The 27,662-nt window shown below is 57.5% G+C and overlaps 9 protein-coding genes across 9 annotated transcripts; 4 read left to right on the top strand and 5 right to left on the bottom strand.

Moving 5' to 3' along the window:
- Positions 1 to 2,578: 2,578 nt before the first annotated feature.
- On the top strand, positions 2,579 to 6,177 carry B0T15DRAFT_492090 (C-type lectin protein; the record flags this gene model as incomplete). The annotated part of the gene is made up of 12 exons (XM_062866838.1): positions 2,579 to 2,836; positions 2,892 to 3,010; positions 3,082 to 3,320; positions 3,376 to 3,490; positions 3,559 to 3,572; positions 3,631 to 3,652; positions 3,722 to 4,008; positions 4,277 to 4,970; positions 5,028 to 5,103; positions 5,174 to 5,538; positions 5,616 to 5,987; positions 6,108 to 6,177. The coding sequence occupies 12 exons, from the start codon at positions 2,579 to 2,581 to the stop codon at positions 6,175 to 6,177; spliced, it is 2,631 nt and encodes an 876-aa protein (XP_062722333.1).
- A 226-nt stretch (positions 6,178 to 6,403) lies between these two features.
- Positions 6,404 to 8,137, bottom strand: B0T15DRAFT_144664 (uncharacterized protein). Its single transcript, XM_062861920.1, has 2 exons — positions 7,764 to 8,137; positions 6,404 to 7,704 (listed from the first exon to the last, which is right to left on the bottom strand). Exons 1-2 carry the CDS (start codon positions 7,937 to 7,939, stop codon positions 6,714 to 6,716), a joined length of 1,167 nt encoding a protein of 388 aa, XP_062722334.1. The 5' UTR covers positions 7,940 to 8,137; the 3' UTR covers positions 6,404 to 6,713.
- Positions 8,138 to 8,148: 11 nt separating this feature from the next.
- B0T15DRAFT_144898 (uncharacterized protein) lies at positions 8,149 to 9,504 on the top strand. The gene is made up of 2 exons (XM_062861922.1): positions 8,149 to 8,469; positions 8,543 to 9,504. The coding sequence occupies exons 1-2, from the start codon at positions 8,397 to 8,399 to the stop codon at positions 9,394 to 9,396; spliced, it is 927 nt and encodes a 308-aa protein (XP_062722335.1). The 5' UTR covers positions 8,149 to 8,396; the 3' UTR covers positions 9,397 to 9,504.
- B0T15DRAFT_144884 (uncharacterized protein) lies at positions 9,504 to 11,482 on the bottom strand. The gene is made up of 2 exons (XM_062861921.1): positions 10,937 to 11,482; positions 9,504 to 10,801 (listed from the first exon to the last, which is right to left on the bottom strand). The coding sequence occupies exons 1-2, from the start codon at positions 11,133 to 11,135 to the stop codon at positions 9,612 to 9,614; spliced, it is 1,389 nt and encodes a 462-aa protein (XP_062722336.1). The 5' UTR covers positions 11,136 to 11,482; the 3' UTR covers positions 9,504 to 9,611.
- Positions 11,174 to 12,418, bottom strand: B0T15DRAFT_393187 (uncharacterized protein; the record flags this gene model as incomplete). Its single annotated transcript, XM_062864676.1, has 3 exons — positions 11,174 to 11,774; positions 11,834 to 11,893; positions 12,009 to 12,418. 3 exons carry the CDS (start codon positions 12,416 to 12,418, stop codon positions 11,174 to 11,176), a joined length of 1,071 nt encoding a protein of 356 aa, XP_062722337.1.
- A 790-nt stretch (positions 12,419 to 13,208) lies between these two features.
- B0T15DRAFT_509925 (uncharacterized protein) lies at positions 13,209 to 16,969 on the bottom strand (the record flags this gene model as incomplete). Its single annotated transcript, XM_062867828.1, has 6 exons — positions 13,209 to 13,940; positions 13,995 to 14,275; positions 14,333 to 16,533; positions 16,598 to 16,707; positions 16,766 to 16,836; positions 16,897 to 16,969. 6 exons carry the CDS (start codon positions 16,967 to 16,969, stop codon positions 13,209 to 13,211), a joined length of 3,468 nt encoding a protein of 1,155 aa, XP_062722338.1.
- A 604-nt stretch (positions 16,970 to 17,573) lies between these two features.
- B0T15DRAFT_527562 (uncharacterized protein) lies at positions 17,574 to 18,467 on the top strand. The gene is made up of 4 exons (XM_062868982.1): positions 17,574 to 17,837; positions 17,896 to 17,936; positions 17,996 to 18,064; positions 18,133 to 18,467. Exons 1-4 carry the CDS (start codon positions 17,823 to 17,825, stop codon positions 18,221 to 18,223), a joined length of 216 nt encoding a protein of 71 aa, XP_062722339.1. The 5' UTR covers positions 17,574 to 17,822; the 3' UTR covers positions 18,224 to 18,467.
- Positions 18,468 to 18,561: 94 nt separating this feature from the next.
- B0T15DRAFT_527567 (branched-chain alpha-ketoacid dehydrogenase) lies at positions 18,562 to 20,607 on the top strand. The gene is made up of 2 exons (XM_062868983.1): positions 18,562 to 19,138; positions 19,201 to 20,607. The coding sequence occupies exons 1-2, from the start codon at positions 18,921 to 18,923 to the stop codon at positions 20,363 to 20,365; spliced, it is 1,383 nt and encodes a 460-aa protein (XP_062722340.1). The 5' UTR covers positions 18,562 to 18,920; the 3' UTR covers positions 20,366 to 20,607.
- Positions 20,608 to 21,220: 613 nt separating this feature from the next.
- Positions 21,221 to 27,141, bottom strand: B0T15DRAFT_145062 (glycosyltransferase family 2 protein). Its single transcript, XM_062861923.1, has 3 exons — positions 26,690 to 27,141; positions 22,948 to 26,634; positions 21,221 to 22,879 (listed from the first exon to the last, which is right to left on the bottom strand). The coding sequence occupies exons 1-3, from the start codon at positions 26,983 to 26,985 to the stop codon at positions 21,445 to 21,447; spliced, it is 5,418 nt and encodes a 1,805-aa protein (XP_062722341.1). The 5' UTR covers positions 26,986 to 27,141; the 3' UTR covers positions 21,221 to 21,444.
- Between the last annotated feature and the right edge of the window lie 521 nt (positions 27,142 to 27,662).

Genomic DNA, 27,662 nt, shown 5'->3' on the forward strand with positions numbered 1-27,662 from the left:
CTGGGCATCTTGTTGAACAGAGCCAAGTTTTCCCGCGTTAACTTCGCTCGCTTTGGCTGGTGTACGCTGTCATCGCCGTTGCTGTCAACCCGCCGCTTCCGCCGGGTGTCCGGAAGGACTTTCTCTTGCCCCTCGATTGTAGGCTCAGGGAGGGGGCTGTGTCTCCCAGAAATAATGTCGGCACGCATACCTGCACCGGTGCTTACGACGGCATCCAGCTGTTGTTGCTGGGACGCTTTTGGACGGAATAGCTGAGTCCGCGACTTGGAAATTCTGCCTCTCATGGCGAGGGGGTGATGGGTTTTGAAAGAGGATCGAATATTGTACCAGCTCTCAGGCTGGCCGACACAAATGGCTGTGCTGGGAGCGCAATGTCGTGGGACGGGAGTTGTATGGAAGCCCAGAGGTGAGTTTGTAAAATATCTCCAATGTGGTCTATGCACCAATGCGCCCACACCTCCGTGACGAGATTGAATGCTACGTAGTTTGGTACATGGGTTACTGTAGTGAGTAGTAGATGCCAGAGATGGCTAGCGCAGGGTGCGAACAAGACCCGACCAGGGGGCGTGCGAATAGCCAAGCTCTTCTATGGAACCCGACTCAGCCCGAAGTCCGTCTAGTGGAACCCGGGTTCCCGGGCGTGGGGTGTTCTCTCTCATTGGTGGAGGTGACGTCGTTGAGGCTTTGCCGAAGCTGCAGCAGATCGATTGCGGAAAGCCGCAACTGCTGTTGGTAAGATGGACCGACTGCAATTGTTGTGCCTGGTTTGGACATTCCGGCCGTCGAAGGTGACGCTGGAACGCAGGAACACGCGCCCTTTGGTACCATCCCCAGATCCAGGCCATCATGGTAAGGCGTCAGCTGGTTGTCGATGGTTGCTTCAAAGTACGTCGCAAGTCTCTTAGCTCGGGGGTCTTTTGTCATCCACGATCCGAGTTGTCGAAGGTATCGGTTCCGGACGGGGTAGTTCCTGATTCCAAAACCAGAAGGGCTCCCGGTCTGTTTATTAAAGGTGCGTCAAGCGTGCCGTTCACGATTTCCACATCTCCGGACGCGGGCCGTTGAAGACAAGCGAAACCTGCTGTCCCGGAGGGCACGGCGTCTTGATTGAACGCGGGGTTCCCCCATGCGAGAGGGGTAATAGAGGGGGAGTTCAGTTCAATTGGCCTGATGCCGTTCGATTCCGTCAACTTGCATCTTGACGAGGCTTGGGGAATCAAGTACTGCATTGCTCAGGATACAAGCCTTAGCTCAATCTCGAACACCCAGCCCGCTGAGCTGTCTCAGAAGCTCAGATGTTCCAGAGCTAGTTCTACCTAGAGCTCGAATGGAGTAGAGAGGACGATACTGTGGGTCAGGAAGCCCATTGTAATTGTCGTGATGAAGCGTGGGCGAAGTCTGAGAAGTTGGCGGCTCGACGGCGGGTCACTGGAGTGTTGAGAGTCAGTTCAAGACGAGAGGACCAGGCCAGTGCCTGGCAGACGCACGTTGAATGCAGGTCCTTGCTACACATAGGCAGCCATCAGCATCGCACCTTCCAGCAAGAATGGAAGGCACCACGAGCTCGATGGCAAGCACCATTCTTCCCGTCCTTGCCAATCCGGTGACCTCTCACTAATCAGATCCGACTCAAACAACGTGGGAGCTTGGTCCTCGAATCTTGGTTGTTGCTTTGCCCTGCCAGGAAGTCAGGGACACATACCCCACTGTGGAGCACCGGTTTCCCCGCCGTCTTGTGCCGGGCGTGGGGCCCGAAGCTCCCGCGATCAGGTGCTGGCTTGCGATTTGTCCGACATTGCAACCTCCCACTTCTCATCAGCCTGAGGTGAAGCTCGTGGCATTCTCATGACAAAACGATTTCGTCGTGCTCGGCCGTTCAGTGCGGCGGTTGCATGGCGCTTTCCGTACAGGCCTCCGCCCGCTAGTGGATCTCTTCTGGATCGGGACCAGACACAGTGCCGATAGCAGCGCGGTCGAACATGCACAGTACTCTCGACGCAGTACTCTGCCCCAGACACGACGGAATACCCCATCAGTGCCCATCACGAAGTGTCGACGGCGACTTGGCAGGCACCACACGCCCTTGGAGTCCTCGCCGTTCCTGTTGTCTCAAGCTCTGACGGTTTCTCGCAGACTTCTCCATCTGACCCCATCTTAGCTGCCTTGATTGGCGACGGATGACGAAGCCATGATGGGGCTCCTCACGCTCGTACTTCGCAGTATAGGTACATGTACCTCGAATGTACCGAATGGTCTGGATCCGTCGGCAATTAGCGGCCGCGCCGCTTGTAAAATCCATCGATCGTTTGGCCCCAACGTAGAGGGGATCAACTTGGCTGTCCATGCTCTATTGCCTTTCTCATTGGCAAGGACGGGACGATGCGAGATGGGGGGTACCCGGTACCTAGAATGTGCTCTCCGTTGTGAATCTCCAGTACTGGACTTGATTCCAACCCATCTTTGTACTTCAGTTGGACGGAACCATCGGGCTACCCAAGTACTTATATAAATAATCGATTCCGTCATTCCCTGACTGGCCAAACCTTCCGGTTTCAGCAACATCGAGATTTGGCAGAACATGCCTAGCGTACAAGAAGCCACCATGATGCCAAATGGTGCCGCCGCCCGTTTGGGGGCAATCAAGGAGAAGAAGGGGGTGCCAGACCTTCACACGGCTGCTGCCGAGCCGCAGCCGGACATCATTGACATCCGCCGCGCGGCGGTCGAGGTCAACCTGAAGACCGAGATCCTCTCCATGTTTCAGGCAAGGGATGGGCCGAGACAGCTCCCCACGCTCCTTCTCTACGATGAGCGAGGCTTGCAACTGTTTGAGAGGGTGAGGCTTTGTGAGGCTTGCCACGGTGTGCACATCCCGCGCTAACTCGTTCTAGATCACCTACTTGGCGGAGTACTACTTGACCAATGATGAGATTGAAGTGCTCAGGTCGTTTGCCGCAGACATCACCACGAGCATTCCGTCTGGAGCTATGGTCATCGAGCTTGGGAGTGGGTCAGTAGCACTCGGGCGTGCTGCTCCCCTTTCATTCTTGGAGTGTGGACTGACAGCATGTGTGTACCTAGGAATCTTCGAAAGGTGAACCTCCTGCTCCAGGCCTTCGAAGACGCGGGCAAGAGCATCGATTACTACGCGTTGGACCTCTCGCAGCAAGAGCTGGAGCGTACGCTTGCCCAGCTTCCCCAATACAAGCACGTTCGCGCCCACGGGTTGCTGGGGACTTACGATGACGGACGTTTCTGGCTCAAAGAGCCATCCCATGCCTCGCGGCGGAAGTGCATCTTGAGCCTCGGCTCGAGTGTTGGTGAGTTCAGTTGGGCTTCAACAGCTCCGCTCCGGCCGTCCTGACACCGTGGCAGGCAATTTTGATCGAGAGGACGCTGCTGCTTTCCTCAAGACGTTCGCTGATGTCCTCGGACCGGGAGACACCATGTTGATCGGCTTGGACGCCTGCAGTGATCCAGCCAAAGTATAGTGAGTGCCAATAAGGTATCCCTTGCTCTTTCCAGATTCGTCAGAAATGCTAACGGCGGGCTAATTAGCCATGCATACAACGGTTTGTGTCACCACACCCCGTCTTGCCGCCCCACTGACCCTAACTGCTCGCCGTGCAGACAAGGAAGGTCTCACCCACGAGTATGCCACGCCCGTCCCGCATATTTGAGATGCAAATTGGCCGATCCGGAATGACACTGACGAATCTAGGTTCATCTTAAATGGTCTCCGCCATGCAAACCGAGTCCTTGGGGAAACCGCTTTCATCGAGAATGACTGGAGGGTCATCGGCGAATATGTATACGACGCTCAAGGGGGCCGCCATCAAGCCTTCTATGCTCCCGTCCGTGAAACGACGGTCCGGGGCGAGCTGATTCGCCCTCACGAGCGAATCCAAGTGGAACAGAGCCTGAAATACTCCCCAGCCGAGGCTGAAGTGCTCTGGCAGCGGGCCGGTGTGGTCGAGATTAGCCAATGGAGGCACCGCGAGGAATATGGTGAGTAACTCTAAACGCCTTTACTTGTTGGATGGGCATCTCGTGATGCCGGACACGCATGCTTAACCCCACGTTTTCCACGTGGGGCCTAGTCGTACGATTCGCGGGTGTAAGTGAGCACAACAATGGTGTGTCGTCACTGGCCTACGTACCGAACTGTGTGCGGCTGTCGGGCTGCGGGGGTCTGCATCTCATCCAAGTTCTGAGCAACTTCTTATCCCGAACGCTGGGGAACTTCTTGATCTAACTTTGAACCACATACGCATAGGCCTTCACATGCTTGCCAAACCCCAAATGGCATTCAGCCTGATTCCCTCCTTCTACGCGCGCACCGCCCTTCCGTCTCTCGAGGACTGGAAGGGAATTTGGGCGGCTTGGGATGTCGTCACTCGTGAAATGCTCCCTCCAGAGGAGTTGATGGAGAAGCCCATCAAGCTCCGCAATGCCTGCGTCTTCTACCTGGGCCACATTCCCACGTTCTTGGACATCCAACTGAGCAAGACCACCCAGAAGCCGGCCACGGACCCCGCCCACTACCGCAACATCTTTGAGAGAGGCATCGACCCCGATGTCGACAATCCGGAGCTGTGCCATGCACACTCGGAGATTCCCGACGAGTGGCCTCCTGTCGATGAGATCCTGGCCTATCAAAGCCGAGTGCGCGCCCGGGTGCAGAGCCTCTATGCGGATGGCATCAACACCATCCCGCGCCATGTGGGCAGAGCGATCTGGGTTGGGTTCGAGCATGAGCTCATGCATCTGGAGACCCTTCTCTACATGATGCTGCAGAGTGACAAGACGCGGCCGCCACCTCACGTCCCGGCGCCGGACTTTGCAAAGCTCGCGGCCAAGGCCCGTTCCGAGAGGGTCCCGAACGAGTGGTTTGACATCCCCGCTCAGGAGATCACAATCGGCTTGCATGACCCCGAGGATGGAACAGATCCCGATTGCCACTATGGATGGTAAGTCGGTCAACGCTTCAGACCGCCGATAGTAACAGTCTTGTTGATGAATCCTAGGGATAATGAGAAGCCGGTTCGACGTGCGACCGTCCATGCCTTCAAGGCGAAGGGAAGACCCATCAGCAATGAAGAGGTAAGGAGAACGATTAAAAAGCACATATACAGTTGGATATGCCCAGAACGGTGCTAACTAGGTAGCTTAGTATGCGAGATACATGTACAACACGCACGTGTCCAAAATCCCGGCATCTTGGGCGCACACGACGGACACCTCTACGGAACAACAGACCAATGGCGCAGAAACTGCTCTCACGGATGGTGCTGACGCGCTCCCCGACTCCTTCCTTGAAGACAAGGCCGTCCGGACGGTGTACGGACTGGTGCCTCTCAAGTACGCGCTTGACTGGCCGGTCTTTGCCTCGTACGACGAGCTCGCGGGCTGCGCCGCCTGGATGGGCGGACGCATCCCCACGTTCGAGGAGGCTCGGAGCATCTACAGCCATGTGGAAGCCCTGAAGAAGAAACAGGCTCAGAACCAGCGGAGCCAGACGATTCCAGCAGTGAACGGGTAAGTGGCAAGATCAACAACCTGTCCTACCGAATTTGAGCGAAGCAAGTACATGCATGCTGAACTCCAGATCCCAGGCACCTCAGCAATAACGGAGTCGAGATCTCGCCCCCGGCCACACCCCCGGGCGGCGCCGCGTCCGAGGCCGATGACGACGACAACAACAACAACCGTCAAGCAGACGGACTGTTCATCGACCTCGACGGCGCCAACGTCGGCTTCCAGCACTGGCACCCCGTGCCCGTCACATCGCGCGGCAACGTCCTGGCGGGCCAGGCCGAGATGGGCGGCGTGTGGGAGTGGACGAGCTCGGTGCTGCGCCGCTGGGACGGCTTCGAGCCCATGCCGCTGTACCCGGGCTACACCGCCGACTTCTTTGACGAGAAGCACAACATTGTGCTGGGCGGGTCGTGGGCTACCCATCCGCGCATTGCTGGGCGGAAGAGCTTGTGAGTGTTGTTGTTCCCCCGCTTTTGTGACCTTTTTCTTTTCGGGGAGGGGGGAGGGGAGACGGGGGAGTATCCAACAGGAAGAGAGAGCTCAGTTGCTAATGTGAGTGATATAAACAGTGTCAACTGGTACCAGCGCAACTACCCCTATGCCTGGGTGGGTGCCCGGCTCGTCCATGATCTGGAGTAAGTGCTTGTTGCGCACTTGGTGCTATTATTTGCACGCCTTCCTTCGCTTGGCCGGAGAATGGTAGTTCAGCGGTCATATAGGTAGTTTAGGTCATTCGCTTTCAAGTCGATTGGTTTCACTTGTAGTTTTCTCACCACCTTAAAAAAGGGCCAAGTAGCTGTTTGCATAACTGTGGGCCGTCTGAATCACGACAAGGTTCATGACAGAAACTGTCCCCTAGCCCAGACGGTCCTGCTGAGATTTTTCCACCCTCATTCTCCTGTGAGGGACTGCCAGCGCCTGCATGCTCCGTCGATGGATGGAAAAGAAATGCATCCTCACCAATTGGACCACCCAAAACAAATCAAACCGACACTCCAACCAACCCCTTTGCCCCTTTTCCGTAAACCCAAAAACGCCCAAATGATGCTCTAGCTCCCCTGACAAGCCATGGATGAGGCGTGCCAGATCACACCGGGCCACCTCGCATAGGTACTCAGCCAGCAATACAGCAGATGAGATACCAGAGCGACCAGTCATTTTGCCGGCCACTCGACTCAGAGATATACATCCACCATCTCCCAGATCGCCGACGCCATCTTGACGCCCTGCTCGGTGATGATGCCGTCGATGAGCTCCGGATCCGTGTAGTCCACCTCGTCCTGCTCGGCAAGCATGCCGGCGGTTTCCGGGTCCAGGCCCACGTCCACGCCGACATTGTCGAACTTGCTGATATCCTTCTGGTTCACGCCGACGCGGTTCACCATGGGATACGCAATCGGGGTCTTGCGGCAGATCTTGTGCGTCTCGGCGGCGACGTAGAACCGCTTGATGCCGCCCTTCACCGTCTTGGTCAGGTGCGCCAGCTGGGCCGTGCCCATGCCCGAGATGATGCCGCCGTTCTGCATCACCACCTCGGTGCCGACCAGCACGAGGTTGATGAGCTTCTGGTTGCCCAGCACGTAGGCGACCTTGTGCGGCGAGATGGTCTCGACCTCGAGCCCGGCCTCGCGGAGCTGCGCGACCGCCACGTCGCTCCGCTTGTTGCGCCCGTCCACCACGTAGATTACCTTGAAGTGCTTGCTCGGATCGGCCGCCGCGCGCAGGAGGATCTTGGTCACCGTCCGGCTGCCGCCCGCCGTGAGCACGATGCGCCCGTCCGACACGTACCGGCTGCCCCAGATGGCGATGCTATCCCGCGCGGCCTTAGCGCGCTGCGCGAAGAGCTGCTTGTTGTTGAGCAGGTGCTGCCGCGTCTCCTCGAAGCTGAGCACCCGGTCCGACGCGCTCCCTGTTACGCCCTCTGCGGTCGGCCCTCTAAGCGACCGCAGCAAGTACTGCTCGAATAGATCGGCGCCGGCGAGTAACGGGAGCGGGTTTGGTGTGGACGCCAGGAGTTTGGCCTTTTCTTTCTTAACGACCTCGACTGTCTCCATGGCCGTGGACGAAGGAGTCGCGCGAAGAACCTCGATGAGCGATTCGATAGCAGCGACGCCCATCGTGAGTTCTCGGTCGGAGTTGAGGAGCTCGCGGTAAGTCTGGACGACGCTGTGGGCGTGATTTAGCTGGGGTGCACACTGTCGTGACGGAACTGTGGTGATGCTCACTCAAATGCGCCAGATGTATTTTTTTCTGGTGAGGGACTGGGACGGCTGGGTTTGTCCTGCCAAGGAAACCCTTGGGGTTCGCCCCTTGCGGCTGACGATGATGGCCCGTCAGCGGACATAGTCGATGCAAAGAAAACGGATGCTCTGAAAGGAGGGAGCAAGCGGCACCGGAGCATGCAGCTGCTCCTACTCCGTAATGCTGCTGTAAGTTTGCTTTAATACTGGATTTCGGTGGTAGTAAAAGTGGCGGCGGGCCCCGGCTCCTAATTAACGCACAAATACGCAACTGTGTAGAGATAGTGAGCTTTCATATCATCTTTGTTCTTTGTTGGTGTTGCAGCTAACTTCCCAGCTATGACTCAATTGGAGACCAGGGCCCCCGCGGAGCAATTTCTGCCAGCTCAGACCGCCCTATATCCGTCTGCTATAGTGGGGTAGATCCGCGGGGCAATGGCGGGGTCAGTGCCTGGGACTCCTTTAATTACTACTAAGGGGACTCTATGTTCCAACCAGGTCACCCCCAGGTCAACCTGGAAGTGCTCGAGATATAATTCACGAACCCTTTCTCATTCCAACTCCTTGCTCATGAAACTGTCAAAGCCGGAGTTTACCTAAAACAACGACGATATTATCATGGACGTGCCAGCCACAATCGACCCGGCGACAGGGCGACCTCTCCCGCCGGATGCCATCGTGCGAATCCTCCGTACGTTCCCCCTTAGAACCCCGACCACCGCATAAGTAGCAATTCGAAAGAAAGAGCTAACAACAATCCACAGATATAACCCCCAAAGTACACGTCTACTCCATCCCTCGTGACTCAGTCGCCACGGCAGCAGGCTATGCAGCCGCATCCTGGACGTCAGACCCCCGCAACCACATCTTCACCGCCCGCCTGCGCGTGCTCGAGACCTCGTTCTCCACCTCCTCGTCCTCTTCCGCATCAGAAGAACAACAGCAACAACAGCAACGACAAACCTCGGAAGAAGAAGATGAGGAAATGCAAATAAAAATCGACATCCTCCTCGAAGACCCCAGCACAGGCGCGCTCTTCGCCGCCGCGCCCTACACCACCCCGGCCTCGGTTGAGCCGACAACAGACAGCAGCCGGTTCTTTGCGGTGCGGGTGCAGGACCCGACGAGCAAGCAGAAGGCCACGCTGGGCGTGGGGTTTGAGGAGCGGAGCGAGGCGTTCGATTTCGGCGTTGCGCTGCAGGAGGCCGGGCGGGCGCTGCGGTGGTCTTCTTCGTCCTCCTCTTCTGCGGCATCTTCTTCGCAATCGCATCACATAACGCGGGCTGTAGGAGGTACCGGCGGGACAGGGGGAGAAGCCGGTGTGACCGCCAGTAAAGGGAAAGGAGGAGGAGAGGAAGAAGAGAAGAGGGATCTGAGTTTGAAAGAAGGCGAGACGATCACCGTCAACCTAAGCGGCACGAGGTTTGGCCGGCGGGCCGGGAGACAGCAGCAGTCAGAAGAGGATACAAAGGGGTCAGGCGGAGAGGAAGGGAAGAGTCTAGCGTCGTTTTCTCTCCCCCCGCCGCCGCCACCAAGCGCGAGGGAAGTACGAGCGCAGAAGAGGTTGAGCGCGCAGCAGTTGGGTTTTGACGATGGGCAGTTTGGCGAGTTTGCTTGATAAGATCGCAGGCGGTCGTGGTCGTAATGGCGTCATTTGTTGTCGGATTTAGATAACGTAGTCGTCCAGCCTAGGCAAGGTATTGTACCTGTCAGGCCCATCCAACCAGATACCCCTCCCTTGGTGTAGAGGGTGAACGCTGAATCGAGATGAGGACCATCCGACTGTGTAACCATATCCTAAAGAGCCTTTTTTGGCTCTCTGTTTGGCTGCCCTTATCCGACCGAATGCAGACTGCTCCTCCGAGACTTGGACCACATGTTCTTCACGTAAGGCAAGCTCCTCCGCTTGTCTTCTGCTTTGAGAAACTTCCATGGGAAGTGGAACGAGGCTCTCCGCAGCTTAGCCCGCCAATTCTGACTGTCCTCGAGGCCCGCGTCCAACTCGGCGTTCCAGTCCTCAGAGTGGGTGCAGTCGTCGTTCTCCTCGTGGCCCGGACTGTATTGTTCCACCTCGTGGCACGCTTCGCCCTTGACTTGGTCGCCCTCAGGTTCCCGACTCACTTGCCTCCCGACCTCCTGACTCCGCTGACTTCCTTCGTCGGCCTCATCAGCCGACTCTGGAGGCGCAGACCCATCCTCTGCCTCCTTCTCGGCTGACGTCTTCGAGGCCCTTGACCAGATATCCTCGGAAAAGGCCACGCCGGGCGTGAAGCACGGCGACAGCGGGCTCAGCACGGAGCCCGAGCGCGAACCGCAAGTAAAGTATTCAGTAGACCGCTCCGTGGCCGGCGTGTCCTGCTCCTGGCAGGGGCTGAGACAACATGCTTCGCTCAGGTTCGAGCCCGAGGTCCGAAGGGGAGCAAGAGCAGGGAGCGGATACACTAGCACGGATTGTGTCTGTACGAATGGTTGATGGTGTACCTGCATCCAGCGGTCTCTGTTTTGCAGCTCAACGTGGATCTCTCCCAGCCTGAGGAGGATCAGTTGCTCCTGCTGGGTGCTCTCGGCGATCTTGGTTCTGACCAAGGCGGCTTCCTTCTTGCACTTCCTCGTTTCGGCCGCTGTTTGGGCGCCGGCGAGACGTGCCTCGATGGCAGCGTACCGTTCAAAAAGTCTCGTTGCGCGATCGCCCTGTTTCTGGAGCTCGTAGAGAAGGTATGACCGCTCGTTGTGTAGCCCTTCCAGAGGCCGGGGGTCCAGGCTTTGCACTGCCGACATGTAGTTGTTTGCAGGGAATGCTGACCGGCATTTGGCCTCCGGCTTAGACTTTGTCGGCCGCATTGTGGGACATCGAGCCCGAGAGCTTCGCGGCGGAACTTCCTTGTCGCTGCCCTGCTCCCCGCAGGTAGGAAGTCGAGGGATCGTCGTTGGAGAAACGGACCTGGACATTCTCGTACCGGGGGTGGGAACTGGGAAGCGTCTGTTGATACACAGGACTTTGCTTCGTTTTGTGATGAGCTTTGCTATTGATTTAATTAGACAGGACCGATAGAGTCGAGTCTAGTCTCGTGAGCCTTGTCTCATGCAAGGGCTTTAAGCCCGCAGTGGCCCTCCTCGGGGCGGGTAGGACAAAGGGGTGAGAGTAGTCCAGTACGTACCGTACTGCTTGGTCCTCAACAACCCCTGTTCGTCCTTTGTTTGTCCTCGCCATTGAACGCCCCGCCACGGACCACATGGATCCCCGGTAAGGCGTTCCGAGTGCAAAGGCAAGACAATGTTTGCCGCGGGTTCCGAGGCTCTACTGTTGGTGCTGAGAGTTGAAATGGGAACGAGCTGTAACGGCAAAATCCCCTGCATCAAGCTCTAGAACGTTCGCTCCAAAGATCTTCGGGCGCTTAGAGGCTGAAGCCGTCGTGTCTTGGGGGGTCGCAGAACCTCCAAAGGCCTGCTGCCTCGGCCGCCTTCCGTACGCTGGAGATCTCGTCCTTGGTCACAGCACGGTTGATATCCGCGTACCGTCTCTCACTAGCACTGTCGTCTTTGTCGGCGGCAGATCGTTTTGACCGGCTCTTAGGCTTGCCTACGTAGGCGTCAGGGTGGTACTGCTCCATTATATTGACGAAGCAGTCCTTGGAGACCTCGTTTGCGAGGAAGTTCATGATCTCGGCGCTCTCCGCCTCAAAGCCTGGCATGACGAGGTGGCGCACAAGCAACCCTCTCTTGGCGATGCCATCCGCGGTGAAGCACAGATCCCCAACCTGAGCATGCATGGCTTTGATGCTCTCCCTCGCCGTAGCTGCATAATCCTCTGCTTTCAAGAGACGCCGCGAACTGACAGGAAACCACAGCTTGAAGTCCGGGAGGTAGATATCCACTAAGCCGTCCAGCAGTTCAAGAGACGCCAAAGAGTCGTAAGCAGACGTATTGTAGACGATGGGCAGAGTTAGCCCGTTGTCCCGCGCATGGAGGATGCTTAAAGCAACCTGAGGAACCACACTGTCATGGACGCTCAGTCAAAGCAAGATCCAGCCAATGACATGCCGTCGGCCACTCACTGTTCAGGGGTGATGAGGTTGATATTGTGGACGTTGCCCACCTCCTGCAGCTTGAGGTACCTGTCCGGCATGTCAGCCCCGGTTCTGGACCGCACCTCGGAGGAATGCACACTGTCTCCGGGCGGCTCGCGAGACAAACAAGACAAACAAGTCCGAAAATGGACGGGATACATACCAATCCCCGAGTTCCTCCGGGGTCAGATCCTGGCCATTGCGCTGGTGCGCAATGTCATGGTTCTGGCAAAAGACACAGCGTAGGTTACACATACTGAAGAAGACAGAGCCGCTGCCGTTGTGGCCCTGGATGCAAGGCTCCTCGCCAAAGTGCGGCGCAATGGTGTTCACCTTGACGTTGTGGCCGATGAGACACATGCCCGTCGTCTCGTAGCGGTTGACGCCGCATAAACGGGGACACAGGTTGCAGTTGCGAAGGTGCGCATAAGCTTTCGAGCGCTTCTTGGCGGCGTCCACCGAGCTAAGTGTCATGTATCGGGGTGTGTAGTCGTCCAAAAGAAAGGGGGGCGCCAGGTGCAGAGACCGTTTGTTCCCAAGCTGTGATGCATGCAGGGCCGCCGGTCTGCGCATCAGCCGACTCATCAAATGCACTGGCATTTTGGACTGAAGGCATTTCAAGCTGAGCAGGTTGTCCAATGACAGAGCAGACTGAGCGTGCCTTCCCCGAAGGAGTTAAGAATCCGGAATGCTACAGAACTTAATGTCTGGAGAGAGATCGCACTTGCCACGCTCGAAAAGTCTACGGCTTTCACTTCACTAACAATTTTTACCCTCGTGGGTCAGCATCACTCACAACCCGAACCACTCAACTATCACCAGGCATCACTCCTGGACCAACTGAAAGAGAACTAGAAACATCTAAAATCAGTTTATCCAGATGATTAGGTATGTGTTGTACATACATATACATGTTCATTACTAGACTTCTTCATACACGATCCTCCCTAGCCTCGGTCGCCATTCCGGCCCTCGGAGCCGAAACAGACCCAACGACCGGCCGTCCCACCCTCAGCCAGAGAGAAAGAGCTTTGTTCCGCTGGGTGACTGAGCTGCAAACTGCCTGGTACAGGCCTTCTTTGGACCCCGCCGACTCACTGGATTGAGCCGATTAAGAATACCAATGACTGTCAGTATGCGCCGCTATGCGGAGTGATCAAACGAAAAAGGGACGCGCATCACGTCGCAACCCGCAAGCAGCGGAGCATGAGATATCCGTCTTGATGTAGTCAGTATCCGGGAGTTGATCCAAGCGACACCTTACTTAGTAACATCGACAATATATAGTGGGTAAGGTACCTTAGGTTTACCTTTTCGCAGCCCCTCGAAAGAACATCAGACTCTCTCACCCGCACTAGTCTACCTATTTCCGCCTCTTCCCCCCGCCACCTCCCACATCGCCGGGCTTCCTCTTCTTCCCTTCCCTCTCCCAGTAAGCCTGCTTCTCCCGCTTCTCCTTGTTCTCCAGCCGCTCCTCAATCTCGGCGATCTTCTTGCGGTACTCGGCGCGCTTCTCTTCCTTCTTGGCCCGCCGCTTCGCGACCTGCTCCTTGCGGATCGTCGTGAGCTTCTGCATGAGGTCGCGGGCCTTGCGTTCCTCGCCGCGCACCACCACGGCGCGCTTCTGCATGTACGTCTCCTTCTTCTGCGCTTTGGTCTGCACGATCTGCGACTTGAAGGGCAGCTCGGCCGCGAGTGCCCTGGGCACCCTGAGCGGGTTGAAGTGCCGCGTGGGCCGCTCAATCTTGCGGTACTGGCTGTTCCGGTCGAGCGGCGTTGGGATGTTCTCGTCGCGCCGGATCTCGCCCGTCAGCCGCATGCTCTGCCAGCCGATGAGGTTGGTCACGGGGTTGTAGAAGCGGTGCGGCTTGATCGGGTACCACGCGCGGAGGAAGACGATGTCGCTGAGCAGGATCTTGTCCTCGAACGTCGCGCGGAAGTGGCCGTCTGGCTTGGCGAGCGCCCGCTTAATCTGACCGCGGATACCGGACACTGTCTTGATGGCGGCCCCTTCGAACTTGGCAATCTCGAGGGCCGAGTTGAACATGTCCTTGATGAAAGCCGTATTCTTGAAGATCTTATATGGCGTGCCTGTCTGCGTTCAGGTCAGTAATTGTAGAGCGTAGTACAGTGGCCCGGTACAACATACAAGCTTGAGCTTCTTGACGATCTCTGTGGACTCGTCAACGCTCAGAACGGTGCCAGTCGCAGCGATCCGGAAGCCGGGGTTGGAGGCGGAGAAGGACTGGAAGCACGCGAAGCCGGTATTTGGCGCGATCAGGGGCCCATAGAAAGTGCCAAAACAGTGCATGTGTTCCGGGGTGTACTTCAGCATCCTGTTTCGGGTCCGCGAATCCGAGATAGAGTAGATGGGGAGGGTCTGGAACCTCCTCCAGCCGAGAGAGAAGATTAACGGGTCGCCGGTTTTGACTGATTGACACGGGCGTTAGTATGTTGCGGCCCAGACTCGTTCCCCGGTTAACTTACGAATCTTTTTATGCCAGCGATGTCTCTTGATTCTGACCTGGACGAACCCGAATCTGTCTTCCGTCGGTGACAGACCGCCGACAATGATAGGCAGTCGCGCCTGGAATCGGTTGACGAACTCGGCCGGGACTCCCTCGATGACCATTTTGGCGTACTTGCCCGCCCTGTAGCCCTCGACCGCAATCCGCTGGCTCTCATCAAGCTCCTCAAACTCGGCCTTGTTGATGTCGAGTTGCTTCTGGAGCATGGCCTTTTGTGCATCGTACCACTCATCCTCTCCGAACTCTTGGTCGCCGCCTTCTCTCCTGGCGATGGCCTTGTCGTTCTTGAAACCTTCGCGATCCTCTTCCTCGAATCGGAGCTTGAGTTCCTCCTTGCGGCGCGCGTTCTTCTCTCTCTCAGCCTCCAAGCTTATCTCGGGCTCCTCTTCGCCCTTATCCTCGGCCTCTTCAAGACCGTGAGACTCGCCGGTTTCGAGATCCTCAAAGGCACCGTCCCCCTCGTCGTCTTCATCCTCATCTCCGAAACCGTCTTCGTCATCATCGCCGCCATCTTCATCGCCCTCCTCTTCGTCAAGCAGGTTGGCCGTGGCGAACCTCTTTCGCAAGGCTTCGACGGCATCCTGGTTCGACCACTTGGCAGCCAGCTCCTCATAGTTGAACCGAGGGACCGCCCGGTCCTCCTCCAGCTCCTCCTTATCCTCCTTGCCGATTTTCCGGAAGAACGTGTCGTCATCCTCTTCGATATCCTCTTCTATCTCCTCGTCCTCCTCGCCTTTCCATCTTTGAAGAGCTTCCTTTGGTGTGAGCGTTACATCATACATGAACCTCGCAAGATCCTTCGGCCTATATGGTGGCCTCTTCCCGTGCCTCATCTTTGCGAGTTCCATCATGTTGTCCTTCCACCTCACGGCTGCCCCCTCCTCGTCTGAGTCGAGTTCCTCATCCTCGTTGTCTGAGTCTAGGTCATCGTCGGCATTCTCTTCCCCCGAAAGCGAGCCAAGGTCAGAGTCACTATCCGCGAAGGCGATATCATCTCCTTGGTCCTTGTCGTCCTGTTTCCTGAACAACTTGCCCAGTTTTGTCTCGTCGAATTCGTCCTCCACGTCAGACCCGTCTGGTTCCTCCCAGCTGACGAACCCTTCGTCCTCGGGCACCTCGGCTTCATCACCTGAGCCATCGCGTTCCAAGAACCGCGCCGTCCTCTGCGTTTTCCTCCCCCTATCGTCCTCTTCAGGGACCTCGGCAATCTGCTCGCCATTCGCGAAGAGCTTGACGCCCTTCTCGGTTTGACCCAGAAGCTTCCTCTCGCCTTGCAGATCAACAATCAGCTGTTCGCCTTCCCCGCGCTCAACACCCTCGGCGTCCTTGTCGAAGGCGAAGCCATTTTCCCTAGTGATGACGATGTGGTCACCTGTAATCTTCATGCCGCTTCGGTCGGCCATGGGGGCCCACAGCTTCTTATCTTTCTCATCTAGGCGCCTCCTGCCCTTTTTCCCGGTTATCTTTGCCATTGCCTGCTCCATGGCGGGCGTTGGGCAGGGATCCGGCAAGGTCTCGATACTTGATATTGTGAAGTCGCCCAGCCCAGCGATATGCACCCGCTGCCCCTGGGCGGCAAAGTTGGTGCCCCGGAGGTATCCGGAAAGCTCGATTGAACGGTCGCACTTCTCATCCTCCTCAATCTTGGTCGGATGGGTAATGTCGCGGTAGTTGTCGATGATGGTGTACGGGTGCGTGTTTCTCCAGACGAGGGGTCTCGGGTTCTTCATGACGGAGAGGAACCGGGAGAGGTTGTGGATTTCCCGATCGGGATAGCGGCCGTTCCAGATGCCGGAGAGGTAGAACAAGTGAGCACCTTGGTAGAGCTCATTCCATAGCCTGTGCTTTAACCTCTTCTTTGCATCCTTGAGCGCATGCTGTTTCTTGATCAAGTCGAGATGGGTCAAGATGCCGAAGACGTTGCCCGGCATGCCTGTCGCGGCGAGGATGTTGAGGAACTCCATCGTCTCCATCTCGAAGCCGTAGTTCCCGTCGATCATCAACAGCACGATATCGGCCACCTTAGCAATGTCGACCATTGCCTCCAGCTCGTTCGGACATTCGATGAAGGTTAACCTTTGTTTCTTGGAGGTAACGACCGTGATGGGCCCCACAGGGTCCGAGATGTTCTCTTTCGCATATCGGCGGATCAGGGATTTGCTGTGTCAACAACATATTAGCATATTTCCGTAACCCTGGCATCCTAAGCAGTGAGGCGTCTTACAGTAATGTGGTCTTGCCGACGCCGGGAGGGCCGACGATGGTAACGAGACGCGGTGGCGGTTCATCGGGAAGGCGGTCGACGAGCGGGACGTGGAGGCGCTTCTCTTTGATCTGTCAGGGGCCAAGTTAGTGCCCGCTCTTGGAAGAATCATGCGAGTATCAAGCATACATCGTGGGAACGGGCCGCCTGTCTTGCGAGCTTGCCGGGGTTGGAGACAGCAAATGCCTTTAGATTCGAGCCTGGGTCGTGTGAGCACGGACGATCAGCGAAACGGGCGTTCGCACGCTGATAATACTGACCTGATGTATTCTGCTTCTTTTTGTCCTTGGACTTCTTAGACTGCCGATGCGGCTTATGTGATTGCTCCTCCATTTTGGCAGGCCCCTTTTGGCGCTTGCAAGTTCGCTGCAAAGGTTCCGTGTCGTCGCGTAGAGTTCCAGAAATTTTGGGCGTGTTGATCGATAAGCGATAAGATAAGCGATAGGAGCGGAGGTGGAGCTTGGCACAGCGGGGCAGCGGGGTTACTGAAGAGGCGTGAGAGACTCAGAGCAGCCCTCAGGGTCCTCCACCTCTCACAAGTACTGTACCCTTGTGTACATGGTAGACATAGAGCGTTATGATCAGGTTCATCAGGACGACAAGCAACAAATCGTAAATATTCCGTTGTATGAAGGGCTTTTCCGGGCTGAAGCCATCGTCCTTCATATAGGGAAAATGGCACAACAACGCGAACAGGATGGCCGGCGGGCCATGGCCGTTGACAGCCTGGACTTGCCTGGGAGTCACTGGCCTGGTCATGCATGAACCTCCAACCGGAGTTGACAATGCAAACCAAATCGCAGTCAACACAACACCCGTTTGGCTGGCGGCAGCCATGAACACCTCTGACTTTCCTCTCTGGGCTAGAACGAGCCGGAGGTAACCGCGGTTGTTGGAAACTCCCACCCGCTTGCAACACTGCCATGATAGGAGCCCAAAGCCAAATGTTGGCCGCATGACGTATGCCCCTCTCCTGTGGCCTCTTCCGTAATCACTGTCGCGTCAGGCAACCTGCTCCGCCTACTCCCGTCCCCGTTAAACGCTAAGCCTCTCTGTGTATAAGTAGCTTACCTGCTTCACATACCAGCCCAAGCAACCAGCAACTACCCAGACACTCCTAATATTAAATCCTGCTGTTGGAACTATCAAGCCGAAACAGTCACGCAACAACAACCTAACGATCGCCATGCCTTCCTACATCGTATGTCTATGCGACGGGATTTCCACTTGCAATGCGGCACTCTGACCAGGCGCCATAGGTAACCTGCAAGCAGGACGCGACCGCCGAGGATGTCGAGAGGTAAGGGTCCTCGGCATGACTCGAGGTTAGGTAGGAAGTTCTTTGCTCACACAAGCTAGGGTCAAGCAACAAGTTCGGGACCAGGGCGGCCAGATCGGCCATGAGTATGCGCTGATAAAGGGCTTCCAGTAAGGAACCAGCAGATGCTACCAGCCAATAGAGAGAGAGTTCAAACTGCTGACACGGCGATCAACAGAGCTATTTACCCGGAAGGCACTGTCCAAACCCTCGGCGAGCACGAGCACGTCCAGCATGTCGAGGAGGATGCGGAAGTTCGGACGCAATAGTTAGCTCCTGGTGAGGATGCGGGGCAATCATCGCGGGGCTGCGGACTTTCAGCTGCAAGTTCAGCTGCCGGCTCGGGCATTGGCGTTAATTAACTACCTCAAGCAACAAATCAATCTCCGTAAGAGGTGTAATGGATTGTGCTGTATATCTGATCGGCCCTCCTGAGACAGAAATCACCTTCCTTTTGACAGTAGCTGCAGTACCTGTCCCTTCTGTGACAATATCAAACCACTGTCCCGAACGTGCTGTTCCTGGGAAGACATTACCTGTGACAGTTATCCTGAAGTTCGTCTGGGCAGATCTGCAGAAACCTACTGCCTAATGCGGTTAGGGGGCTTTCGTCATAGTTAGGGGTCGTAACCTGGAAATTCGGTCTCAACTCTCAACTCTCAACAACTCACGTGCTTCCTTGACCATTGACTGACTCCTACTGCGTGCCTGTTGTTGATCCCGCGAAAAGCCATCTGGGTAATGGGCTCAGCTCTCCGCTCTGTCAATTCAAGAAGTACTTGCACTTAATTTCGAGTGCTGAGCCTTTGATCCTCTCCCAAGCTGGAATCCTTCGTCGCTGTAGGACCCATTTGATCCGCGACTAACCGTGGCCGTCCATCCGCTGGGAATCATTGGATGTGATTGCGGCGGGCTTACTCTCCTGATGTCCGTAGCTGGTGTATCACTCTGCGCAAACATGCCGACATGAGAGGCTCCATTGTGAGGCCGCTGCGGTACAGCCGCAGTGCCATTCCCCAGATCAATTGCTGGCGGAGAGCGTCCTCCACGCTGCAGCATCTGAAGAACGCCTCGACTGCCCACCACCGCCCGCAGCATCACCATCCTCATGAGCGCGAGCACGACTTTGTCCCCCACTTGGCCAAGCAGCCATTGCACCCGCTGAGTCTCGCGGATCTTGTCAAGTGCGTCCCCCGGTTCCTCCGTTCAAGCCATTTGTCTAACCTTGATGCTCCCCTCACCCTAGACACGGCCGCCCCCCGTTGTCGGCCGATGCTCTCCTCGCATCCGCTCGCTTCACGCTCTCGCTTCTGCCGATCCGCCTGGCGCACCGCATCCAGGCCCTGCGCAACCTGCCATACATCGTCGTCTCAAACCCGAATATCAGCAGGATCTACAACAACTACCAGCACTCGCTATCGACGCTGCTGCCCTGGCAGGGGCGCACCATCAGCAACTTGGAAGACGAGATCCGATTCACAGAGGTGCTAGCGGAGCTCGTGCAGACACACACCGACACCATCCCCATCCTGGCCCGCGGCTTCCTCGAGTGCCGCAAGTACATCTCGCCCGCCGAAGTGACCCGCTTCCTAGATGAGCACCTGCGCGCGCGCATCGGCACACGCCTCGTCGCCGAGCAGCACATCGCCCTGCACTTCAGCAGCACGCCGCACTTCGACCCGGCCGCCAGCCCGACGCCGTGCCCGGAACACCCCAGCTACATCGGCGTGATCGACACGGCGCTGCGCCCGGCGCTGACCATCGACTCGTGCGGCGGGTTCGTGGCCGACATCTGCGAGCTCAACTACGGCGTGCGCCCGCGGTGGATCGTCGACGGCGAGCCCGACACCACCTTCGCCTTCGTGCCCATGCACCTCGAGTACATCGTGACGGAGCTGCTCAAGAACGCCTTCCGCGCGACCGTCGAGAACGGCATGAACCGCGAGCCCGTGGTGATCACCATCGCGCCCGAGCCCCCCGCCGTGAAGCCCCCGCCGCCGCAGCAGGGCCAGGTGCGCCTCGAGCCGCCCAGGGAATCCCGCGGCGCCTTCGACCGCGACGCCATTGCCCCGCTCGACGACAACGCCCCCGGCGTGACCATCCGCATCCGCGATCGCGGCGGCGGCATCGGCCCGGACGTGCTCCCCCACATCTGGAGCTACTCCTTCACGACCTTCAGCGAGTCGGACGACGATGTTCCTGGCGGATCGTCGTCGTGGACCGGTGGGGACGCGCTGAACGTTATCTCGGCGGCTAGCCACGGGCGCAGTTCCATCGCCGGGCTTGGATACGGCCTGCCGCTGAGCCGGGCGTATGCCGAGTACTTTGGCGGCGGGATCGCGGTGCAGAGCCTGCATGGTTGGGGCACCGATGTATATCTGCGGTTGAAGGGGGTGGGAAAGATAGAGTGAGTTCCATCCCGTTTCCGCCCGTGTGATTTTGGGGGAAAGGAGGGAAAAGGGAGAAAGCTGAATATTGGGTAGCTAACGCATCCCGAAAACAGGCAAGAAACAACTTTTGCGAAGAAGAAGGTGCAGGATGAGAAACTATAGCCAGTAATTTCTTACCAATACCAGGTATCTACGTATCTAGACAACAGTGGTCATGGCCTTATACGTATAGATTTTGCCTACTAGAAGATAATACTCCGTACCTTTCGTCCGATCCATCCAGTGATACCTTTGAATTCGCGGATAAGCAGTGCCACCTACTTACCTAATAAACCCTCCGAACGCTCTTATCAAGGGCTGCAGGCAGATAAAAGCAAAGGCTTGCCCGACATCGAACTTCCCCCCTTCCAGCAAACTCCATCGCTCCTTAGTTGGCTCCCTGATGACCTTGGAAGAATTAGGTACCGTCGCAACCCGACTCAACGGGACGGTATGTATTGTACATGTACATGTACACATACTTCAGCTTTGCCTTGGCTCCGATATGGGCATGGCATACGAACGTAGGGCCGCGGCTTACAGAGAGGTGAGTGCGGTTGTCCGGTCACCAAGGATGTTGCAGTTGCCTGCTTCAATGCATAGAGAGGTTTGACTCCCCCTAGGGCATGGATGGTGGTTTCAGTATCTCATGATGGGCAGAATATGCCACTCTGATTCTAGACAAGCAACCAACTTGGAAGAGACACCGCTTGTTTTGTACGTACCACGTGTGTCTGCGAGAGAGAGAGATGGAATTGCGAGCAGATAAATGATGACATATAAAAGGACAGCTATGATGATTATTACCCAGGGACAAGACAGACTAGAGAGACAGCCTGATCGACAGATAGATGATAATAGATCACACACCCTGACAGAGAGATCCCGAGAAATTCAAAAAGAAATCCCCGCTGCATCTTCTTTGAGCCAAGCCGACAGTAAGCAACCAACCAAGCAGTAACCAAACCACAAATAAACACAACCAACTCAAGAACAGAAACAAGAAAGCTGCCCCTTTTCTATACCTCAACCTAGTAATGATATGCCCTCCACGCCGCCCATTACATATTCGCCAGCTCATTATCAATCTGCCGATCCATAAACGTCCGCCTCTCGCCCGTCAACTCGGTCTGCAGCCTCTGCTCCACCAGCGCGCGCACCTGCTTCTTGGTGACGGTGTCGAGATCGACCTCGCGCAGCACCGCCTGGATGGACTCGATGATGGCCGCGTCATCCACGGGGCCGCCGCCGGCACCTGTGCCCAACACGGCGGCGCCGAACGAGCCCGTGCTCAGGTCCGAGTGCAGGCCCAGCCGGCTGGGACTCGGCCCCAGCATGCTTGTCGACGCCATCGAGAGGCGGTTGGCGCCGAGCATGCCTGGCCCGCCGGGCGGCGTGCCGGTCATGCCCCGAAGGTTGGCGACGCTGCCGCGCTGGGCGGCCCCGGGGAAGTCGCTGTACGGCGCCATGGTGCCCATCGACATCATGCTCTGGCGCTGGGCGAGAGCAGGGTTCTCTGCGTAAGGGGTGCCGAGCAAGGTGCTGGTGCGGGTCATGGGTGTGAAGGGCGTGCCGGGGGTGCCGGGGGTGGGCGGCATGTAGGCCCCTGCGCCGCGGCCGGGGAAGCCGGCGAGGACGGAGGGCTGGCGGACCGATGAGTAGACGGACTTCATGTCATCCATCTCGTAGTTCTCGTCGTACATGCCCATGCCGCCGTCCATGCCCAGCTTCTCCGAAGGGCCGCCGCGGCGACCTGGGAGGTTCTTTTCGAGCGCGTAGTCGTCCCAGCGCTGGAGCGGGATGGAGCGGGGGTCGAAGCCTTCGTCGTCCACGGCGACAACCTGCTTCTTGCCCGTCTCTCCGACGACGATACGGGTGTTACCCCACGAGAAGTTGTCCTGGTTCCAGAACGAGTAGATGGGCAGGATAAGCGAGTAGATCGGGAAGGCGATCAGGTAAATGATCATCCAGCCAATATGCTGCCACTGGCGCTTGAGGATGAAAATCAAGGCCTGCAGACCGTACACGGCCGCGAGCATGGCAATCGAGACAATGGGGAACGGGCCGGTACGCGTGGCGATGGTGTAAATGAGGTAGACGAGATAGACACAGGTCGCCGGCAGCATGAGGGTACCGAACAGGTCGATGAACACCACGAAGCGCATCGAGAAGCAGCAGAAACCACACATGTCCGGCAGGAACATCAGCTCCACCAGGTTGTGGATGGTGGAATTGATCCAACGACGGCGCTGAGACAGCAGGACGCTCCATTTCTCGGGCGCGGCCGTCTGGCAGTAGGCATCCGGGATGAACTTGTACGACATGTACGGGAAGTACTTGGTCATCAGCGTGGTTAAGAAACGATCCTCGCCGAGCGATAGCAGGTTCTTCTTGTGGAGTGTGTCGACATGGCAGTCGCTATACTCGCGGATGACGTCGTCCGAGATGATCAGGGGCTTCCCGCGGTCTGCAGTCCGCAGGCGGTACATGGAGAAACTACAGCCAGTTAGTCAGGGGCTGCCGAGCATCGGGCCCGAAGGAAGAAGTGGAGCGAATTCACATACCAACCAGGCAAACAGGTGACGCTGCCGAACAGGGACTCGAAGGCCTTTGCGAGATGATGCGAAATGTAGTACTCGTAGACCTGGATCATAGTCCACCACGAGCGCTCCTCGTTCTGCAGGCTGGTTTCGCCGCAAATGCCGGCAATCTTGGCGTCGTTGGCACAGGCCGCAACGAGCCGGTTGAGCGAGTCCTCGCGCACGCAGGTATCGGCATCGACCATCAGAAGATATTCGTACAGCTCCGGGTCCACACCGATAATGTTATTGATCTGGTGGAACATTTCCAGCTCCAGCGGGTTCATCGGCGCGCGGTGGTGGACGCGGTTGAGGAAGCTCATAAGCAGAATCTGCGAATCACGCTTGCCACGGTTGCCAGGCTTGCTCTTCTCACGCTCCGACGGCTTGCCCACCTTGACAACCACGAGGTAGGGCACGACATTGCCCTCATACTCGTACAGGCCGGAGTAGACCTTGCCGTAGTTGAGCTGCTCGCTGCCGGTACCGACAGACTTGAACGCCAGGGCCGGCGGGTCAACCTTGGGGTCAACGCCGAGGATATCCAGGACGATCTTGGGCGTGGGACGGTCGTTTCCAGCACCGACGATGATACCGTCGCAGATGACGACGATCAGCTTCCGTTTGTTGTCGTACTGCAGAGCCGTGAGTGAATCGAGCGCCTTCCGCAGCGAGTCTTCGCCCTCGGTGTATGCCGGCACCTGGCAGATGACAAACTTGTCCTGTGGCGACGGCCGTCTCTTGGAGCCGAACTGGAGGGCCGAGACGAACTTGATGCCGATTACGAGACAGAGGAGGACCGTGAAGGCGATGAGGATCCACTTGCTCACCTGGCACTGGGGCGAGTTCCGGAAGTCCGTGATGCCGATGTAGAACCGGTTGTTGAGGCAGTTGAGCGTGTTGCGGACGCTGGCGTTCTCCGTGGCGTTGGAGCTCGACTTTTGGACGATGCTGGTGATCGTGTCGGTCAGATCCTGGCCCGGGTTATTCTTGATAGCAGTCCAGATCTGGGAATTGAGGAAGGCATAGCGCTCATTGTTGTTCATGACGTCCTGAGTGTGCGCGTAATCGGTCAAGTCGTACACCCTGTTCTCCCAGAGGAACCACATGTGCTGCAGGTCCTCGCCCTCCGATTTAATCTGGCTGGGATCCCATACGAGCTCACCGGTGTAGTACTCCTTCATGCGAGGCAGGAACTTCTTGGTATACCAGTCGATCTCCACCAGATCGCTTCTCGGGTCCATCGCGTACACGGGACCCGAGTCGTGGACGGCATTCTGGAACTCCTGCGTGGTGTTGAGAACGAGCCGGAGCGTGTTGTCCGACACCAGCCCCGGGCACGCCAGCGTAAGCGGCACGATGAAGTAGTTGTCCATGTCCAAACCGGCCAAGGGCTCCATGACATCGCTCGTGGTCTGTCGAGCGGTGCTGCCGTGCTGCAGCTTCCAGAACTTTGTGATGTCGTAAACCTTGCCGTGGACACTGACCCAGAAATCGCCTCCTCCCAAGTGGTGGCTGACCTCTTCCCGGCTCCAGGCCTTGTCGTAGTTCGGACAGAGCACGCGGCCAAACCAGATGATCCAGAAGACGAGTATACCGTTCAGAATGACGATGAGAATGCAGATGGCGAACTTCTCTCGCCACGCCATGCGTACATCGGGCCGCTTCATGCGGCCGACGTACCGAAGAAGCGGCGACGGGATCCAGAAGGTAAGGGCCCAGACAAAAATGACCCACCATTTTCTGCCCGCTGACACGGGCACCTCCTCGATCTTCTTGCCCTCGGCGAGGTCGGCATCCAGTTGGCCGACGAACTGGCCGTCACTATTGTAGTAGACATCGCCCTTGTGGGTGTCGCCCTTGTGGCCGAGACCGTAGTCGCCGTTGTTGACATTCCGCATGCCGGTCATGGCGGTAGGCGCGATAGAAGGGGCTACGCCGGGACGGACGCCCCCAAGAGTCGCCTGGCTCATGTTCCTCTGGTGCATAAGCTGCTCGCAGCTCCCGTTCGACGAGGCATCGTGGAAGGGCTGCGGCGGGAAGAAGCCGCTCCCCGCGCCGGCCGAATAGCCTGTGCCCAGGCCACTCGGCGGCATCATGTTGGGCATGCTGCCCAGCCGCTCGGCGTTGCCAGGGCTCAGGTCGAGCACACCCTCGGCTTCCCACCAGGCATGCTCTCTCATCCACACGCGCTCGCGGCCGACCACGACCTCTCCATTGGTCCAGCCACGCTCGAGCACGAAGCTCTCAATCCCATCCCGACCATCCATGCAGCCCAGATAACGGTAGCGCTGGACGAACTCGTCAAAGTCGAAGTCGACAGTGTAATCGAGCGCCTTGTTCCGCCGATTTGACCATTCGGGGAGCCGCCAGGCCCGGAGCTGTCGCGACACGGTCCCCGCAGACCAGGCCGAGTTGACGGATGGGAGCGCCGCCAGACTGGCCGGTGACTCGTCGGTTGGGTGTATGCTAAGGTGGTACCACGCGCGGCTGGTGCTTAGGAGAGTCGGGAGATCGATCCGGCCGCTCTTGCCAAGACTGATGCCCTCGGCAGGAACGGGGAAGACTAGTTGCTTCAGAAACCCGTCTTCCTCCGCATTCAGAGCAACCTTCTCGAGAACCTCTTCCCGCTTCTCGAACATGTGTTGCCTTTCCCTGCCGAGCGACCCAATCATGATGCCCAGCTCGGGCCCAACCTCGGCAACAGCGTTCTGCATCTCCCGCAGAACGGAACTGTTTGCCGGAGCAATCTCGATGCCGTCCTGCTTCATCTCGGCGTTGATGCCCTGGTTGTCGTCGAAGATGCTTCGCATAGCAACAGCCTTGCCCAGGTTGGGATCCGGGATCTCGAGGAAGTGCAGGCACACGGTATCACCGGTGTCCTCGAGCGGCGTCCGCCCACCTTGGCTGCCATCTAGAGACTCCTCTCCATCCCGGATGCGGCCCATTTGGGCGGCAATGGCGTCGTTGGCCTTCCTGATGACCCAATCCACCAATGCTTCGTACAGCCCTGCAAGGAGCGTGGCACGGTCCTCGGTCGAACATTGTTTCGACAGGACCTCGGGCTCGAGGCCCAGAAGCCCGCCCACGTCTTCACAGACTTCGTCGAAGGCATCTTCATCGACGGTGTAGTCGACGGTGTTGCCCAGTTTCAAGAGCCCGGCAAGGGTCGAGATGAAATTGCGATGGGTGGAACCCTTGATACCGATCCCTTTCAGGGCGGTCCGGAAGTCATCGGCAGCAGCACCGTCATCCGCAGTGGGAAGATAGGAAGGAGGATCATAAGTGCCGGAGCGTGCCAACAGGTTGTAGCTGGAGGCCCCCTTCAGACCAAGGAACTCGCGCTCAGCGGGGGTAGATGCGGATGTGAGAAGGTAGTAAAAGACATCGAAGGCACGATAGCCAGACTCTTTCGGGATGCGTAGCAAACCCTTCTCCGTGTCGATTCCGCCTTGTGACAAGGCAATTGATGCGCCGACGATCTTTCCGGTGAGGTTGAGGGTCAGGGTGACACCAAGTGCAATCTGTCTCGGCGTCGAGGGATTGTATGGCGTCACGCAGCGAAGGAAGGGCTCAATAGCTTGCAGGGACTGGAGAATGGAAGATGGGACAGATACGGGGAGCGACGAGAGTGCAGGGCGGAGAATCGAGGGCGTAGATGTGTGGAGGGAGCTACCAGCGGTTAGCGGCGAGACAGGTCACATCTTTTCCCGCGAGGATGACTTACCCCAAGATAATGCAGCCATCCTCAGCACGCCGGCGAGCATGTTCCCATGCCCTGGCTATTAATTCGGCGTCTACCGTGCCTCCCACGAGCCCAGTTGGCCCAGGTTGCGAGGCGGTAAGCCATGTGTTGACTACCAGACTTGTCCCCGCATCGAGGTGGTATGGCTGCGAGGAGAGGTAGATGTTATGCACGGCGTTCAGCAGCGTCGTTGTCGAGACTTGGGCCGACTGTTGGCCTCGAGAGCCCCCCATTCCGGACTCTGAGGCCATCGAGTACATCGACATGCGGTTGGCCATCCCGTCGAGGGAAACGCGGCGCCCCAAGAGGGACACGGCCAGGAGACGGTTGGTCCTTCAGCAGTCCAGTACGCAGTCTCCTTCGCTTTTCCTAAGCAGAGGAGATTTGCCAACCCGATAGCTCACCCGAATGGTGCTTGAGCTCGTCCGAACGCGTTGTAGGAGCCAGAAAGTCGTCGGCAGACCAAGAGCGGTGCCAAGCGAGCGTTGTCGGAGTAGCGATTGGAATCCGTGAGATGCAGGCTGGTCGCGGCGGGCAACGAGACAACGCCAGCTCGGACCCCCGGTGCCCCTTAGCAAAGCAAGCGAAAATTAGGCGAGAAGAGCGAATACTTCAGCCTCAGGAGCGGGAGGCGGAGAGAAAACAAGAGCACAGCAACGACCGGAAAGAAAACCGCCAGAGCGAGTGAGACGGTTAGCAACAAGTGGCAGCGAGGGAACCAGGAGAAAGTCGAAAGCAAATCGACAAGGTCCTCTCAACTGGCGCAAACGAGTGTTCCGGCGAGCAGCAGGGAGTGGTGTGTCCACCCCTGGCAGGTCTGGGTGCGAGTACGGGGGTGGAAACGGACCAGGTGCGCAGTTACCTGCCACGGCGCTGCCGCTGTGCATGAGGTGTGGGTCGCGTTGTGCATGATGTGCCGCGAAATTCTGGGCGTCTGGCCGGATCAAGCCTGGCA

Source organism: Chaetomium strumarium (assembly GCF_033439665.1).
Source record: "Chaetomium strumarium strain CBS 333.67 chromosome Unknown B0T15scaffold_3, whole genome shotgun sequence".
Classification (NCBI taxonomy): Eukaryota; Fungi; Ascomycota; class Sordariomycetes; order Sordariales; family Chaetomiaceae; genus Chaetomium; species Chaetomium strumarium.

What these genes read in the sequence shown, in the direction of transcription:
- B0T15DRAFT_144664 (XM_062861920.1), bottom strand. Translation starts at nt 7,939, where the DNA reads ATGCTCCGGTGCCGCTTGCTCCCTCCTTTCAGAGCATCCGTTTTCTTT. An exon ending in AATACATCTGGCGCATTTGA is followed by an intron (nt 7,705 to 7,763) that starts GTGAGCATCACC and finishes TCACGCCCACAG; the next exon opens with CGTCGTCCAGACTTACCGCG.
- B0T15DRAFT_144898 (XM_062861922.1), top strand. Translation starts at nt 8,397, where the DNA reads ATGGACGTGCCAGCCACAATCGACCCGGCGACAGGGCGACCTCTCCCG. An exon ending in TGCCATCGTGCGAATCCTCC is followed by an intron (nt 8,470 to 8,542) that starts GTACGTTCCCCC and finishes AACAATCCACAG; the next exon opens with ATATAACCCCCAAAGTACAC.
- B0T15DRAFT_144884 (XM_062861921.1), bottom strand. Translation starts at nt 11,135, where the DNA reads ATGCAGGGGATTTTGCCGTTACAGCTCGTTCCCATTTCAACTCTCAGC. An exon ending in GTTGAGGACCAAGCAGTACG is followed by an intron (nt 10,802 to 10,936) that starts GTACGTACTGGA and finishes TTAAATCAATAG; the next exon opens with CAAAGCTCATCACAAAACGA.
- B0T15DRAFT_527562 (XM_062868982.1), top strand. An exon ending in ACCGCCGAGGATGTCGAGAG is followed by an intron (nt 17,937 to 17,995) that starts GTAAGGGTCCTC and finishes CACACAAGCTAG; the next exon opens with GGTCAAGCAACAAGTTCGGG. An exon ending in GCGCTGATAAAGGGCTTCCA is followed by an intron (nt 18,065 to 18,132) that starts GTAAGGAACCAG and finishes GGCGATCAACAG; the next exon opens with AGCTATTTACCCGGAAGGCA.
- B0T15DRAFT_527567 (XM_062868983.1), top strand. Translation starts at nt 18,921, where the DNA reads ATGAGAGGCTCCATTGTGAGGCCGCTGCGGTACAGCCGCAGTGCCATT. An exon ending in AGTCTCGCGGATCTTGTCAA is followed by an intron (nt 19,139 to 19,200) that starts GTGCGTCCCCCG and finishes CCCTCACCCTAG; the next exon opens with ACACGGCCGCCCCCCGTTGT.
- B0T15DRAFT_145062 (XM_062861923.1), bottom strand. Translation starts at nt 26,985, where the DNA reads ATGGCCAACCGCATGTCGATGTACTCGATGGCCTCAGAGTCCGGAATG. An exon ending in GATGGCTGCATTATCTTGGG is followed by an intron (nt 26,635 to 26,689) that starts GTAAGTCATCCT and finishes AACCGCTGGTAG; the next exon opens with CTCCCTCCACACATCTACGC. An exon ending in GTCACCTGTTTGCCTGGTTG is followed by an intron (nt 22,880 to 22,947) that starts GTATGTGAATTC and finishes AACTGGCTGTAG; the next exon opens with TTTCTCCATGTACCGCCTGC.